Source organism: Hoplias malabaricus, chromosome 2, assembly GCF_029633855.1.
Source record: "Hoplias malabaricus isolate fHopMal1 chromosome 2, fHopMal1.hap1, whole genome shotgun sequence".
NCBI lineage: Eukaryota > Metazoa > Chordata > Actinopteri > Characiformes > Erythrinidae > Hoplias > Hoplias malabaricus.
Window position 1 is genome coordinate 36,423,044 of NC_089801.1, and position 16,558 is coordinate 36,439,601.

General features: G+C 41.2%; 2 protein-coding genes across 3 annotated transcripts in view; both read right to left on the bottom strand.

Moving 5' to 3' along the window:
* The window catches only part of LOC136682975 (butyrophilin-like protein 3), a 173,820-nt gene that overhangs the window by 47,652 nt on the left and 109,610 nt on the right, over window positions 1-16,558 (bottom strand). The gene's annotated exons all lie outside the window — the stretch shown is intronic.
* LOC136686660 (trichohyalin-like) lies at window positions 76-6,934 on the bottom strand. Of its 2 annotated transcripts, XM_066660574.1 has the most exons (6): window positions 6,775-6,934; window positions 4,684-4,706; window positions 3,722-3,782; window positions 2,276-2,953; window positions 1,874-1,939; window positions 76-1,770 (listed from the first exon to the last, which is right to left on the bottom strand). In XM_066660574.1, exons 3-6 carry the CDS (start codon window positions 3,744-3,746, stop codon window positions 476-478), a joined length of 2,064 nt encoding a protein of 687 aa, XP_066516671.1. In that variant the 5' UTR covers window positions 3,747-3,782; window positions 4,684-4,706; window positions 6,775-6,934; the 3' UTR covers window positions 76-475. The 2 variants fall into 2 exon arrangements, with proteins under 2 accessions (XP_066516671.1, XP_066516672.1); XM_066660575.1 differs by lacking the exon at window positions 6,775-6,934 and having other exon boundaries at window positions 4,684-4,792.

Below are 16,558 nucleotides of genomic sequence, written 5' to 3' on the forward strand. Positions count from 1 at the left end.
ACAGTGTGATAATGATGATATAACTCTCATTTGGATTTATCACAATCACTATATTCACCAACACAGTGATGTTGGTAGATTCACTGATATTTATTGGATTTTTCGTTGGTGGAATCCTTCCCATGAAATAAATGAATCTACACAGTGCTTATAGACAACATACAACAGCACAAACAGCTTTAACACACAGAATATGCCAAGTCAGACCTGACCAAGTCCAAACTATATAATGCATTGGAGATGCAAACTGAACACTGAACCTAGCAGCACAGTGTACAGAACGTGAGGTGTGTGTTTAATAATGGAAAAAATACACACAGCAGATGCACGAAGACACACACAACTGTCTTTGTAGTGTAGGAGAAACATCTGGCCACATGCTGGAATAGTACAAAGCTTTTTCTAAAGCTCAAAAGTTAAACATCCTGAACATCACCTGATTTTTACATCTTGTCCTTCATTCTGAGGAGCCACTTCAGCCCTCCTCCACTGCTCTTTCTTTAGGCTCTTTTCCTGATGATGTTCCTTGTTTCTCTGTCTCTGTAAACTTCTGCACAGTTATGTGATGAATCTCCTTTGTAAGTGAATGTATTTCACTCAGCTGTGAATGTGTCTGTCTCAGTTTCTCCAGCTCCATGTTCTTCTCCTCCATCTGTTTGCTGAACTGCTCCTGCATCTTTGACTTTGAAGCCAAAATATTTCTCCGGATTTCTGGCAGCAGGATCTTCATTAAGTTTCTCTCTGCTTCAGCTCTGGCTTCTCCTTCATACGTCTTCATGATCTCCTCCATCTCCCGTCTGTGTCTCTCCTCCATCTCACACCTGTCCCTCTCGCTCTTCTCTTTCAGTCTCTTCACTTTTTCTTCCAGTTCTGTCCTTTGCTGTTTCTCTCTCTCCAGCTCTCGTTCCAGTCCTCTCCTTTTCTCTTCGTCCCTCTCTTCTTTCATTCTTCTCTCTAGGTCAGTTGTTCGGATGTTAAGTTGTTTTATCTCTCCTTCGTGCTCTTGTACTGCTACCTCTATCCTTCTCAGAGAGTTCTGTAGCTCCTTTTCATGTTTTTCCTTCATTTCTCCCTCTTCTTTCACCCTCTTTTCCTCCATTTCTTTCATGATTTTTGTGTCCATTGCTCTGATCTGAGCTTCTGTCTCCAGGTAGATCTCACTGCTATAGAACTCCTCTCTGTTTCCTTCCACCATCTTCTCGATCTTCTCCAGCAGCTCTGAGACCTGAGACCCCTCTCCACTCTCCTTAATGTTGAGACATTGAAACCTGTTCCCACATTTCTCCACAAGGCTCTGGACCTCCTGGTTTCCTGACTGGACAAACTCTTCAATCTTCTTCTCTTGGTCTTCATCAGTGACGGTGAAGAGGATAATGGTGTTCCTCCAGCATCTCTCTCCAAACATCTCCTCCATTTTCTGCAGCATGTCTCTCTCCTCTCCTGAGGTCTGCTTCACTGGTATGACTAGGAGGAAGGCGTGGGGTCCTGGGGCCGACAGACGGACACAGAGTCCCACGTCCTGTCTCAGCTCGTCCAGAGAGAGTCCAGGCCTGAAATAGTCAGGAGTATCCACCACAGTCACCTGCCTCCCAGCCACCTGGCCCTGTCTGCTCTCACTCTGCTGCCTCACTGTAGACGCTCCAGCCCTGCTCCTCTCCTCTCGGCCCAGGAGCCTGTTTCCTGCTTCCCTCTTCCTATTTCCAGTCCTCCCCAGCAGAACCAGCCTCAGCTCTGATACACCACCAGACTCTGGAGGAGTCTCTCCACTCACTGCAGATCAACAAGAATGAAGGGGTTCATTTATTACTGAGGGTGAGAGAATGGTCTGTCTAGAGAAACATTTCAGAAACTATATGAATGTGTGATTATTTACTGCTTGGAGGACGTCCTATACTGTTTCTCCTCCTGAGTGGAGCTGGGTCTGGAGTCTCTTCTCTGACTGAGAAACCACAGAACCACAATAAACACGTTCTTAAAGTCAGTTTGTGGGCAGTTAATGGTGTAGAAATGAGTGTCTATTTACACACAACTACTGTTTATTTACTAAACTGTGGTCAGAGCAAAACATTGAACTTAGCAAATAAATATAAAGAGAGCAAAAATAATATGAAATATTAATTACGGTACATATGTTATAATATTGTTTTAATCATAAATCAAATCCTCCATTACATTAATAACAGAGAGTGTGCCATAAAACATTCACAGTAATAAAAATATTTTGAAAATGTACTTCTTGCAGGAAGTATTTGAAGTGACCTGGTCAGTTACTTACAGTCTGGAGGTCTCTCCTTGCTGTTTCTCCTCCTGACTGGAACTGATGATGGAGGATGTGTTCTTTCCTGCAGCTGCTTGTGTCTCTCCTCTAGAAGTCTCTCTTTCTCTTTAACCTGCTCCTCTCTCTCCATTAGCTGTGTGTGTATCTCACTTACAATCCTCCACTTCTCTTCAAGCTGTTTGTCTTTTTCACTCACTTCAGTTTTCTGTTCTTCCAGTTGGATCTTCATCTTCTGGAGTGTGCTGCTCTTTTCCTGCAGCTCCTTTCTCTGTGTCTCCAGTTGATTTTTACAGCTGTCCACCTCTTTCACTGTGTCCTCCAGTAGAGACTCTTTCTCTCTCAGCAGTTTCCTCACATTCTCCAGCTCTGTGTCTTTCTCCTTAAACTGTTCACTAACACCTTCAAGTCTTTCATTTGTCTCCTTTAATAACGCGTCTCTTTTCTCAATCGTCTCTAAATGTTCTTTTAGAACTGTGTCTTTCTCCTGAAGTCTTTTCTCCATCTCTTCCATTTGTATTCTATGATTCTGCTCTAATTCACTTCTGGTTTGTCTCAGTTCATCTCTGACCTCCGTGAGAAGTCTGTCTTTCTCCTGAAGCTGTCTCTCTTTCTCTTGAATTTGTTTATCTTTTTCTCTCAGTTCTTCATTTCTCTCCATTAAAAGTCTCTCTGTGTCTTTAACAATGACATTGAGAACCACATTAAAAAACACTCAAACTGGTCACTGTCCTCATTTCACATAAATTTATACACATTTGTAAATAGGAATAATGACAGTTTGTTTGTTACATTTAAGACACCACAATAATAATAATGTGAAAATTATGCCACATTTTATATTCCATGCTCCATTCAATATGTTCAATTAAGAAAAAAACAGTGTGCATCTAAATCTGCAGATTCTAACTTCCCTGTAATTTCATTCATTCATTCATTCATTATCTGTAACCGCTTATCCAATTCAGGGTCGCAGTGGGTCCAGAGCCTACCTGGAATCATTGGGCGCAAGGCGGGAATACACCCTGGAGGGGCACCAGTCCTTCACAGGGCAACACACACACTCACACATTCACTCACACACTCACACCTACGGACACTTTGAGTCGCCAATCCACCTACTAACGTGTGTTTTTGGACTGTGGGAGGAAACCGGAGCACCCGGAGGAAACCCACACGGACACAGGGAGAACACACCAACTCCTCACAGACAGTCACCCGGAGCGGGAATCGAACCCACAACCTCCAGGTCCCTGGAGCTGTGTGACTGCGACACTACCTGCTGCACCACCGTGCCACCCTCCCTGTAATTTACACTTAGAAAATAAAATGTGATTTGAGAAGAGTGTAAAAGTGATATAAACACATTGGACTCTTCTGTTACTAAACAGAGAATGAAAGACAGAACTGTCTGTGGCTTTTATTTTGTATCTTTTCATTACTCACCCGTCCTCAGAGCAGATTCCTCCATTTTCTTTCTCTCCTCTTCTGTCCATTCTCTGTCGCTCTGTAGAAGTGAATAAAACAGTGTGAAGGTTCATGTATGAAGTTAATATTGATGTGATATGAACAATAACTGAGTCTCTGTTTAAATCACTGTTGAAGTGTGGGTCTGAATCACTGAGAGCTGAGATCACTAACAGAGAATAGAGCCTCTCTTGTGGCTACGCCGGGTCCTCTGCTGGTTTACTGCACTAAGCAACTTCTGAATCACGGGGTGGGGGGCTCTCGCAAGAAATGTGTAACACTTTACAGCACAAATCTCACGAGTGTTTACCTCTCTACAAGAAGAATCTAGCTCAGTATTCACAGTAATGACATCACAGAGAGAGAGAGAGAGAGAGGATGAGCAGCGGTACAAGAGTTAATACTGGACTGAATTTACACAGTAGAGTGAACTGAAACATACCTGAGGGCACAAGTTGGAGCAGTAAGTATTTGTTGCGGTGCTACTGATAGTTTTGTTTATGAAAATGTTATAATCAGTTTTTGAGAGTCAAAGAGCAGTGAGCCAAGGTTTACAGCTGCTAACTTTAGCCGGATTAGCTCAGGAGACAAAAAAGCCAGTTCTTACATTGTATTCCTTTAAAGCGACAGGAAAGGAGAGGCACAGACAAGATTTGAACACGATCTGATCCAACAGAGTCAAACTGAGCCAATAAAATCTAAACACAGTGTTTAATACAGACACTGTGCTGTGGTCAAAGTAACAAAGTATTTTGAAGTGAAAAGAAAAAATGAAAAAGTGAAAAGAATTTTTTAAAGGAGAAATGAACATCCAACAAACAAAGTACATTCATCTAAAGACTCTGAACAACAACACGCTCTGCACCACTTTATACACGGTTTATGTCTACAGATAATATTAACTCTGATTATTACTAGATATTAGAAGATAATGTGCTCACCTGAAAAATGATGACTTTATAAACTAGAGAATCAGATTAGAGACAAAATTAGAAGATTTAAATACAGAAAGTACATAATAACACAAACAGATTCACCTGTAAGTTCTGTATCACATGAAGACGTGTAGAAGCTCTAAGGAACTGTAACTGAACATCTGTTACTCTCTTAGTATTTAAAATAATAATAATACTGCTCTGTTTCTGCAGTGTTTCTAGTTTGAGAGATAAAAGTAAAGAGCACTAAAACCTCAGCTCCAGACTAAAGAGCTCAGAGTGTGAAATCTTGTGTGTAGTTTGAGACGTGCTGCTATGGAGCTTTAGAGAACTTCTCCTGATGGGTTCCTCAGTAAGTCTGACTTTCTGATTGTCTGAATCCTGTTTGATTTCTTCACTTCACTCTGTAATAAACACATTCCCTCCATGTTTCAGCCGATCAGTCGCTTCTATTTCATTATTAAACAGTGTTTCCTTCATGGAACAGTATTAAATAGAAACACTGACATAAACACGTCTCTGCTGTTAAACACGTTAGGACAGTGCTTCTCAAACTTTTTACACCAAGTACCACTCATTATCAAACCACAACCTCCAAGTAACACCTATGAGTCTTATCACAGCAATACGTGTGTCCTTGGTTGTTCCTCCGCTCCAGAGTAAAAATTACAGAGAGAAAACACATACATAGGTCTAAACTGAACATTTTAAACACAATTAAACATTTTTGGAAAAGGTATTAAACATTTTGAAAGAAAAGCAAAGGAGAAACGAGAGAGTTCAGTTTAATATTTATCAATTATGCACTTTAGGTGAAAACAGCACAGAGCTCTGAGCAGGTCTCACAATGGCTCTCGGCGCTTGTGTTAAACTGTGTTAAGACTCTAATGACACGAAGAATGGCCACAGTTTACCTTCAGCATGTACAGAACACTCGCATTGTTTCTCTCTTTTTGCCTCTGGATGTTGCACTGCTGGACTCTGGAGTATTTCTCAGTGTGTTCTCGTGCTCGGTCTCGGCTTGTTTTCTCATTTCCACTTTGGCCATTTTGTAAATAGAGTCCAAACTGCTCACATCTGTCTCTAGCTTATGTTCAGAAAGTAAGCAGCTGAAACAGTAAGCTTTCTGTACATGGATTTAGCAAAACACTGAGGATCACGGTCCCTACCTGGAAAAAGCAGGAGAACCCACCACCCTCTTCCCTTCCAGAATCTTCCCCACCCTCTTCCCTTATAGACGTAATAAACTATGGTGTATGTGCAGCCCGTGTTTTTATTAATTTTAACACCAACAAATGTTATTAAAGTATAATTATGAAAACTGTGAAAGATTATGAAATTTACACATGAATAATTTAGGTATTCAGTTTTTAATAAATTATTAAGTAATAAGTAAATTTGGTAACACTTTCTATAAACCCCACATTTATAAGCCTTTATAAGTGCAGTTATAACTATTTATAACTTAAAATAATGCTTTGTTTTGCATAAATAATAAAGTCCAACAATACGTCAAAAACACTCTTACAATGAGCTATTATTTATTATTTTGCAAGTTATAAACATATAACACAAGTGTCAATATTCATTACACTGCCTTTCAAATGGTTATATGTATGCTTACAAGCCATTATTACCATGTTATAAAGGGTTATAACTGAACTTTTAAAGGCTTATAAATAGGGGCTCATAGAAAGTGTCACTGTAAATATTTCGAGGTCAATGGCGTACCACCTCTTACTGCTTCACGTACCATCAGTGGTTCTGATTCTATTAAAGGTGATCAGTCTAAAATGTTCTGAACCTCTCTCAGTATCAGTTTATAGATCAGTTATCTGTGTGTGTGTGTGTGTTTGTGTGTGTGTGTGTGTGTGTGTGTGATTGTATAAATGTCCTCTCAGTCTCTCCAGGCTGCTGTGAGCTACACACAGTGCAGAAGTGTGTGAGGAAACTCTCTGCTGATGATGTTGAGCTGAACACTGCTCTGACACAAAGCACAGCTCAATACATTCAGTCTCTACAACAAACAGCTTCTTCATAAAGAATCAACACAGCAGCATCAGAGCAGACATTTCTCTTCCACTCAGTTACACTCACCTCTGGACTCTCTGTCAGACGACTCCCGCTGCTGGAGGAAATAATATGTGAATATTCCTTTAATATTTTCATAACTTAATAATTACATTTAATTCAGTGGAAAGTGATGATGACTGTTTTCAAAATGAAACAATCTCTTCATAAAAATACATTTCTACGGAGCCCCTAAAGTCTCATGGTGTAAAAATATTATTTAGAGACTTAATCCTTTCCCTCAGTTTAGACATGACACAGGCTCTGCGTTAGGACACACGTTTGATCTCCTGTCCATTCCTTATTTACACGTTACAGCCATGTGTTAATAGACTAAAACATTATGCTTATTTGTAATGATCTGATTAATTTAGGGGCGGCACGGTGGCGCAGCAGGTAGTGTCACACAGCTCCAGGGACCTGGAGGTTGTGGGTTCGATTCCCGCTCCGGGTGACTGTCTGTGAGTAGTTGGTGTGTTCTCCCCGTGTCCGCGTGGGTTTCTTCCGGGTGCTCCGGATTCCTCCCACAGTCCAAAAACACATGTTGCAGGTGGATTGGCGACTCAAAAGTGTCCGTAGGTGTGAGTGAATGTGTGTGTGTGTGTCGCCCTGTGAAGGACTGGCGCCCCCTCCAGGGTGTAGTCCCGCCTTGCGCCCAATGATTCCAGGTAGGCTCTAGACCCACCTCGACCCTGAATTGGATAAGCGGTTACAGATAATGAATGAATGAATGAATGAATGATTAATTGTGTATGTTTATAACTATTTTCTTCATTCTCTATTGTCTGCAGCAAAGTGTAGCCTACGAAATAAAGGTACAATACTTTTAATAAACAGATACAAGATGAAGGTGACATATGAAAGCTGGAGCTGTCCTTTTTCCATTGGAGGAGTGTAATTTATGTGAATATTAATTACAAACATACATTGCATGGATTGTGTTATGGACATGAGAAATTGGGCAATATTCGGTTCTGAGCAGCAATAATGGACTCACTAGGTGTGTAACTGTGTCCTTTTTGTAAAAATTGGGGTCACAAATCCCCGAAGTGTCATATTATCACACAATGCCCCATTACATTGAATGAGGTGTCAAATTAAATCTGAGGGTGCCCTCTTGTGGCCGATATGAGGTATTGCCTGATCTCATTTTCAGGCTTAAATCTGTCCACAAAATCCCCGTTAGGTTTTGTTTATTTATTTATTATTATTAACGGTAATTGATAAATAAAGACAATAGCAGATCGACTGGATTTTACGGAATAATTTGCTTTAGAATGAGATGTGACTTTTGTCAGGCTATGTAAACTGGATAGACGCTCGCGGGTTTTTAGCAGGAAGTTTTAGTTCACAGAAGTTAAAGTGCAAAACACACCTTAAAAAGAGAGCAATCACAACCAAAAGGGGAAATCCAGAAAATTGTAATGCACAGGCCGAGGTCAAAAACCCAAAATATTAAAGCCTAGTAGTCCGGATCCAAAAGACAGAGTCAAGAGAAACGTAAGAGTGGGTCATACACGAGATGGCTTTCATAAACAAGATACGCTCAGTATGTAACAGAAGGGTTAGCAATACTTCCCAAATCGCAGATGCCAAAGCCTGGGTTAATATACTAACTGAGTAATTATGTCCAGAAACAAAACAGCTGTGACTCAAAACTCAAGTGACCTGGAGCGCAGCAAAGAGTTCCCATTGGTTGATGGAGTCATGTGACTATCCGCTGAACCATGGGAACTGAAGTCCCCAGAGTAATTCACAGACTCAAATGGCAATGCGGCGTGAAGTGAGGGAGGAGGCGAGGCGTCCACAGAGTAGAGATGGGTGGGAGTTTTGGTATCGATCCGATACCAAGTAAAAACAGGGCCAGTAACGCCGATATTGATACCGATACCGCTAGTCTTCACCACGTGCTGGTGCCGAAGCAAAAGACAGGAGCTGGTGGGGGGGGGATGCCTGCTCTGCGCTGACCCACCCGTATGGCGTTATTTTTGTGCCACAATTCTGCACACGCGCGCGGATATTTCGAGCGAGCAAGAAGGTTTCTGCGTGCGCCCGGATATTTTTGAGCGAGCAAGAAGTTTGTGCGTGCGATGTCTCTGACCTCTGACCTCAGTTTTTTTGTGTGTGTGTGTGCGTGTGTGTGTGTGTGTGTGTGTGTAAAACTCAGGAGGGTTGCTCAGGTGGGTTGATTTAAACCTGCCTTCCTCTCTCTACATGAACAGTTTTTGAACTGCAGTATTAAGCTTCCTTCAGAATGTTATTTACTGGTCTCCGGCCTGTATGTCCTTCCCATTTGGCGGTCAAGCCATCCAATCAGAAATAACCTTTGTCATTTGACGTTTCTGATTGGCTGAAACTGAGGCACATTGTAATGGCTGTAAGTGTGAAGCGAGCGCGCGGGTCAGAGACATCGCGCAGGACAGGAGATCAAGATGTGTAGGTTGTAGTGTGCGTTCAAGAAACCTCCTTGCTCGCTTAAAATATCCACGCGAACTCGCAAAAAACTTCTTGCTCGCTTAAAATATCCACGCGCGCGTGCAGAATGGTGGCACAAAAATAACGACATACACCCACAGACTTTAGCGGGAGAGAAAAAAGTTTGAGTATCGATCTTTTTCCACGAGTATTGATCAATACTAATACCAGCGTTGGTATCGATATTATCGATATTTGGATCGATCTGCCCACCTCTACCACAGAGACAGGTGTGACAAGTTTGGCCGCGGCTATGTGCTACACAACAGGAGCCCACTGCCCCACCTCCGGCTGAATGTGCCGCGACAAACTCGCTCAGTTAAAAACAAAATGGATTCCCGTCAGATTCACTCACTCCTCGACCTGAACTATTAATGTTTTAGTTATAAAAAGTGGTTGTAATGTGTGAATAAGGAATGGACAGGAGAGATCAAACAAGTGTCCTAGTCATGTCTAGTGTCCTAGTCTGAAAAGGATTGTTAAATCGAGGGAACCAATTACTAAATTGAGGGAACAGATGAAGTCTCTAAATAATATTTTTCCACCGTGAGACTTTAGGGGCTCCGTACATTTCTGATGAAAACTGCAGATTTATTTTGACATTTTATTTGTTGCATTAGTCCTTTCTCTTTGAAAAAAGTCAGTTGAATTACAGCAGAAAAGGAAACTGAATTTACTCACAGCTCTAATGTGAACACTACACACTGGAACAGAGAATCTGGACGTTACAATGGTCATAAATATGAGGAGTAAGAAGTGAAGTGGAGGAGACGAGAGGATCTCAGGAATCAACTCTCTCACTGATGCTGACACTAATTATTTGATTTTCTGATTTAGAGACTAATGCAGTCAGACAAATAGTGTGTGTGTGTGTGTGTGTGTGTGTTTAAATGTGTCTTTTGTCCTACTGTTTTCAGTAATGATGATGATGATGATGATGTAATTAGTGAAACTGAGGATTGTGATGATGATGTAACGCCTCAAATAATGCATCATCACATAAAATGACTTGGATTAAAACTCTCCTCTGACTTTATAAACTACACAAACTACACCCAGTACTTTCAGTAGAAATACACAACATTCACTTACCTTAAAACTTCTCTAAAACATCAAAGAGAAAGAAAGATAAAAAGATGAAATGTTAGCGAGAAATGTGGACTGTACACAATATATAAACACTATAGACAATGTATTATTTGTAAAGTGTGAGAAAGTCCTGTCTCTCTTATTTACTGCAGCTCCGTCCGTTAGACTTTCAGTTCAGACCTGGGGTCATCAGTAACATCTGTGCTCTCAGACCAAAATGTTCAGGAGAACAAAGGAAAGTTTAGAAGAACACAGAGAGGTCGATCTGAACCATTGTCACTAAAATAATAAACTGGATTTACAGGAGGTTCAGTGCAGACGTGTTTGAGAACTGAGAAAATGTGGACGTTGGTGAATTTAAAGTGAAGGAAAGTGGATTATTGAGAGTGTGTTTATATTAATCAAAGCAGGGAAACGGTTTCGTTAAATTAAAGAGGGAGGTTTTTACGTCTAAAGACAATGTTTTTAAGATGGAAGCTATATCTGAGATGAGCTAATGCTAAAGCTAACACTGGCTGCTCAGAGCAATGTTAGATGCTGAGGAGGTGCAGGTGCATTGTGGGAAAGAATGTGAACAGTCTTCAATCTGTGATGGGAGACTTTATCAGGTGAATATTCCCTGAAAGAACTGAGGTCACTGTCTGATTTCTGGATTAAACTGTAATAGATGTGATACGTTTATAAACACAGCAGACATTGTGATCAGTGTGAGGAGGGAAAAGTGATTTACTCACCCAATAAACTGTGTAAAAGAAAAGAACAGAGCACAGATAAAAGATAAAACCCAATGAGAAAACACTCACATCATTTACAAACACTACTTGAGAAACAGTCTTTAACACTTCATCTTCCTCATCAGAAATCTCCTTATTCATCTGTGCTGGAGTTTCTCATCCTTCGCTACTGCACCGTCACCCAATGCTTTCACTACAACTCCATGAAGATGTTCAGCTAAACGCTTAAACCCTAAACCTACAGCAGACTCTCAGCCTTATAGAAATGTTTCTGTTTCCACTACATTCATTACTTCCTCAGGTGTTTCTCTCTTAACAGTCCTGTGCTCCTCCATCAACTACAGTAACGTATGAGTGATAGATTCTTGTTGTGGAGGAAAAGCCGCTCACAGAAACACAAAGCTACAACACTCCCAGAGTCACTTAGAGATGTGGAAGTGTGAGAATAAACAGCTTCTGAGGTTCTGCTCTGTTCTGTAGAAATGTCTTCACCTGGATGAACTAAATGTGTGGGGTTTAGGGAAGTGTTTACAGATGCAGCACAGATGTTGGGTCACAGTTAAATCTGACCTCTACATCAGCGTCCATGCTCCTCTAACAGACTGTGGACTTTATATAAACGTATATATGACAGATACAGTGTGTGGTGTGTTAATGGTCTCTGTGTGTTTTCTCTGAGTGTAAGAGTTTGTTGTGGTCAGCACTGGATTTTAAACTCAGTGACCTCATGTGAAGTGAAAGATTTGAGTCTGGGATCAGGAACAGCTCGGCTCTTTTCTAAACCGTGTGTTTAAAGTTATTAATAAATGTTTTTTTAAACATTTCCTCTCTTTCACTACATTTCTAACAGAATGTCACGCCCTGGTCCTGTCATGTGTCTGTTTGCAAGAGCACATGGTTCTGTTTATTATGGTTCATGTCTCCACCCTAGTCCCGCCTTAGTTCCACCTCCTCGTCAGTGTCTCCATCTGTGTCTCCTTTGTAATCCTGCCCCTCGTTGTCTGTCTCAGGTGTCCTTGTGTGTGTTTAAGTTCCTTTGTTGGCCAATCGCTCATCTTTCACTAGTCTGTTTGTCTTGTCTGTTTCTCGCTTCGATTCGTTTCCCTTTGTATGTCAGTCTGGTCTGTCTGTTCCTTCCTTGTGCTTTGTGTTACTTGTTTGGCTTTTCTGTTAGCATTTCCCTGTCTCTGGTCTGTCAGTATTTCCCTCTGTCTGTAGTCAGTAAGTCATTCCCTATCCTGGTCTCTGTATCTGTCTCTCAGTCTAGGTCTCTCTGTATCTGTCTCTCAGTCTAGGTCTCTGTTTAGCTCTCCATGTCTAGGTTTGTCTGTTTAGCTCCTTCTGTCTAGGTTTAGTTTCTCTCTCTCTGTCCAAGTCTCTTTCTGTCTGGATCTTCCTCTGTCAAGTTTGTTGTATCATTATCCCTGTCTATACCTCTATGTATTAGTTTCCCTGTCTAGGGATTTTAGGATCCTGTCAAGTTTTCCAAGTCTGTCTCTTATCTTTTGTTATAAATAAAGTCACTGTGTTACAGCGTGTGTGTCCGCCTCCGTCAGTCCGCCCGGTCCTGACACAGAAGCAGAATCACTAGATTATTCTCCTTCCTGCTGAAAACTCACTGATTAAAGACTTTAGTAATAATTATTAATTAATACAACTTACAAAATGATATATTAGATCAATAAATGGTTTTAAAGGTACAGTTAAATTATATTAATCATTTCCCTGTAGTCAGTGTATCTGAGGTTGTTCTGAGTGTGATCAGTAAAATCTAAACTCTTTATTGTACTCTTCCTATATAAGTCTATATACAGAATTCTGACTGAGTCTCTGAGCCGTGTGGAGATTTCTATCAGAAACAGAGTTACTGTTTATTTTACTGAAATGCTCCGTCTGTCCTTCACTCCACATTAACATCATTTATCCTCTGTGTGATTTACCTCCTGTTTCTGAACACAACTCACTTCTTAACATCTGTGTTTCTCACTGTCTTTTCATGTTTTATTCTGAGATGAGACACTGATGATGAGGCTGAGTTTATACAGAGGGGAGTTCTGAGATACTTACCACTCACTTCTACTGTACACTCCTCTGTTGTGTCTCCATCAGTGACCTGACACAGGTAATGTCCTGTATCTGACCATGTGCAGTTTCTGATCTGTAAGGAGACGTTTCCTCTCTGCAGCTCCTGAGTGAACAGACTCACTCTGCCCTCGTAGCCCCGCCCCTCTGTCACCTGTCTGTTCTTATAGAGACAAACACACTCCGTCCCCTTAAACCACCTGATCTCCAGGTCAACAGCACTGACTTCAGGAGACAGGTGACAGGAGAGAGTGGCAGCAGAGCCGGACTGTTCATCTCTACCACGGGGTCCAATGAGTTTAAACTCTGTGAAGGAAAACACACACCACGATGTTCAGTTAAATCTGTTACAGGAAACAATCACAAATCAATATCAAACACTGATCAATATCTGGACGTTTGACTCACTGTTGATTGCAGTTGCCATATTTATCTCTTCACCTCCTCCTACAGCTTCAGACTAATGACCTCCTACAGAGAGAGAGAGAGAGAGAGAGAGAGATTTTGTCTCTAGTTCATTAAACAAATGTTTATCAGAAAATCTAAATGTAAATTCAACTGCATTATTTTTGTTGCCCACCACAATAATCTGAATCCCCAAAAGAGAAGTTGATACCTCCGCCTCTGCAGCTCTTTCCTTCGCTCTTCTTCAGAGTTATATCACTGTTTTAGGAGAAACCTGAAGCAGAACAAATCCGCTCTTTGTCTCAAACACAACGATCCACAAAAACAAGCCCGAGTTTAAACCTTTATCCACAAATCTTACACCTCTCTCTCCATTTCAGCGCCCAGAGCGGAGCACTGCACTCTTTCACTTTCACCTGCAGCTCACTCTGGGTTGCCAGATTGGGGGAAGAGACTCCACACTAACACTTTACCAAGTCCGGCGAAAACATGGCTATAATTTGAATACAATTAATTAAACCAATGGAAACGACGGAATATATAATAACAATATGAATAACATGAATCAGAATGATATAGTGTTGTCTGCAGAGCTGGAGAGTCTTCAGAGCAGGAGCTCCAGGGAGTGCAGTAGTTTTAGAGCTGTAGGTGGGAGCACAGTGTTAATTGAACATAATGCTTCCTTTCTCTGATGGAAGTTTCCCAGTCACCATTTTACAGTAAAACACTATGAAGAAACATTGAGTAGTGATTGTAAGTAGCTCATTTATAAAGAGGGAGAGAGAGTAATTCTAGCCCTGTTTCCAAATTCTTCATTACTTCACATTAAATGAGATTATAGACCATTAATAAATTCTTTAGTTTGATGGAAAGTTATTTGATAAGTAACTAAAGTATGCATTTCTCAACATTACGTTACAAGCAATGATATTTTCATTTATTATTATTATTTGATTATTTTATGATTATTAAATAATTAATCATGACGATCTTTGTGTTCTTTATATTTATGTTCAGGTTTGTTACTGCGGTGCGGTGCTGGGGATAACAGCTGTCTGTGGCTGCTCTGCTTGTATTATTCTTCATGTCCTATGAGGAAATATTTTCAAACACCAAGTGAAAAGAATTCAGGTCCAGTTTCTTTGAAACAGTCAAGTTTCTCTTCAGTCGTGTCTAAGTTTAACAGCTTCACCAAGTAAATAACATTATCACTGTGCAGGATGTTTTAAATATTGCAGTCAGCAACAAACACTTTTGATACATTTTTTTTGACCTTCAGGAACTACACATGAACACTGTAATTATTACTTTAACTTTTAACTTATTCTTTCACTCATTAATCTTCTGTAACTGCTGTAGTCTATCGCTGTGTGTCTGTAGCCTTCCTGAAAAGCACTGGGCTCAGAAGCAGCTCTGACTGGATTCAGTGAACAGAGATCAGGAATAAAACCATCACATCATTTTAAAACAGGTGACTTTAATGGGCGTGTACTCACATCACACAGTTTAACATATGAATATTTTTTTGTAAAATGTAATAAAAATTGTTTGTCTCACTGGCAATTTCCAAATGTAGAGCATGTAAACAAATAAAAATGTATGTACATTACACTTTGAGGCACTTTTGAGAATTATATAAAAGATTTGATTCTAAAAGCATTCATTCATTCATTCATTATCTGTAACCGCTTATCCAGTTCAGGGTCACAGTGGGTCCAGTGCCTACCTGGAATCATTGGGCACAAGGCGGGAATACACCCTGGAGGGGGCGCCAGTCCTTCACAGGGCAACACAGACACACACACATTCACTCACACCTATGGACACTTTTGAGTCGCCAATCCACCTACCAACGTGTGTTTTTGGACTGTGGGAGGAAACCCACACGGAGACATGGGGAGAACACACCAACTCCTTACAGACAGTCACCCGGAGCGGGAATCGAACCCACAACCTCCAGGCCAAGAAAATTCCTAGAACTCAAATCACACTAACAGTGAACATAAGTTGATCACTATTTCATCATTTAAATTTGGGAGGACATCAATAAAGAATATTATAAATAGCAAATCATAATCTACCAGAACAACACAGGAAAACCATCACCACCCACTGCTCTTCTCCACCGAGCGTACAGACGTGTGGCACACCGCTATCTGTAAACATTATAAACATGTGAATAAACGTGGAATAAGCAAAGGTCATCAGATTTACATCTTTGAGGACTATGAGAAACAACCAGATAGAAAATTCCTAACAGTCAACTTCTACCAAAACAGGACAGTCGTGATACAAGGAAATGAAGCTGCACTTACACTTTGTGAAGAGACCTTTCCCTCGCTCAAAGCACTTTGTGAAACTGAGAGAACAGCATATCACAACCTGACTGTCCCATCTGAAACATTCAGTACACAAGGAGAATCACAGCCCCCCCACAGCCACACCACAGCTGTAGAAGACATAGCCCCCAGACCCAGTACTGACCCTTTCCTAGGCCCACACCTCCACACCACTGTAACTCAGCTCAGAGACAGTCTCTCTCTGTTAGCGGCAGAGCTAGTAGGACTGAAGGAGCAGATACAAACCCACAGTTCCACCATTTTAGACATCGGACACCTCAGAGATCAGCTCAGTCAGGCCCAAATCAGCTGAAGGTCACTGTGCAGGAGCTGAGGAGAGACATACACAGACAGCGTGGTGACATGAGAAATGAGCTAGCAGAACATAAGGACAGCGCTGAACACAGAATTATCAGGGCTCAGACAGGACATACACCAGCACAACACTGTCCTAGAGTCCCTCACAGCACAGCTGCAGTCCCATGCCAGTCCAGACAACACCCAGACACTGCCCCCACACAGAAAGAACACACTGAGACAGTCTCAATCACTGCCACAGCCCCCAAAAGCAGGCAAAAAACCTGTCAGAGAAAACTCCTACTACCCCAGCCCAAGATCCCAATACCAGCAGATCAGGTGGGTCACGCAGAGACACTGACATCGCAGTCCTTATAGACTCTAATGGAA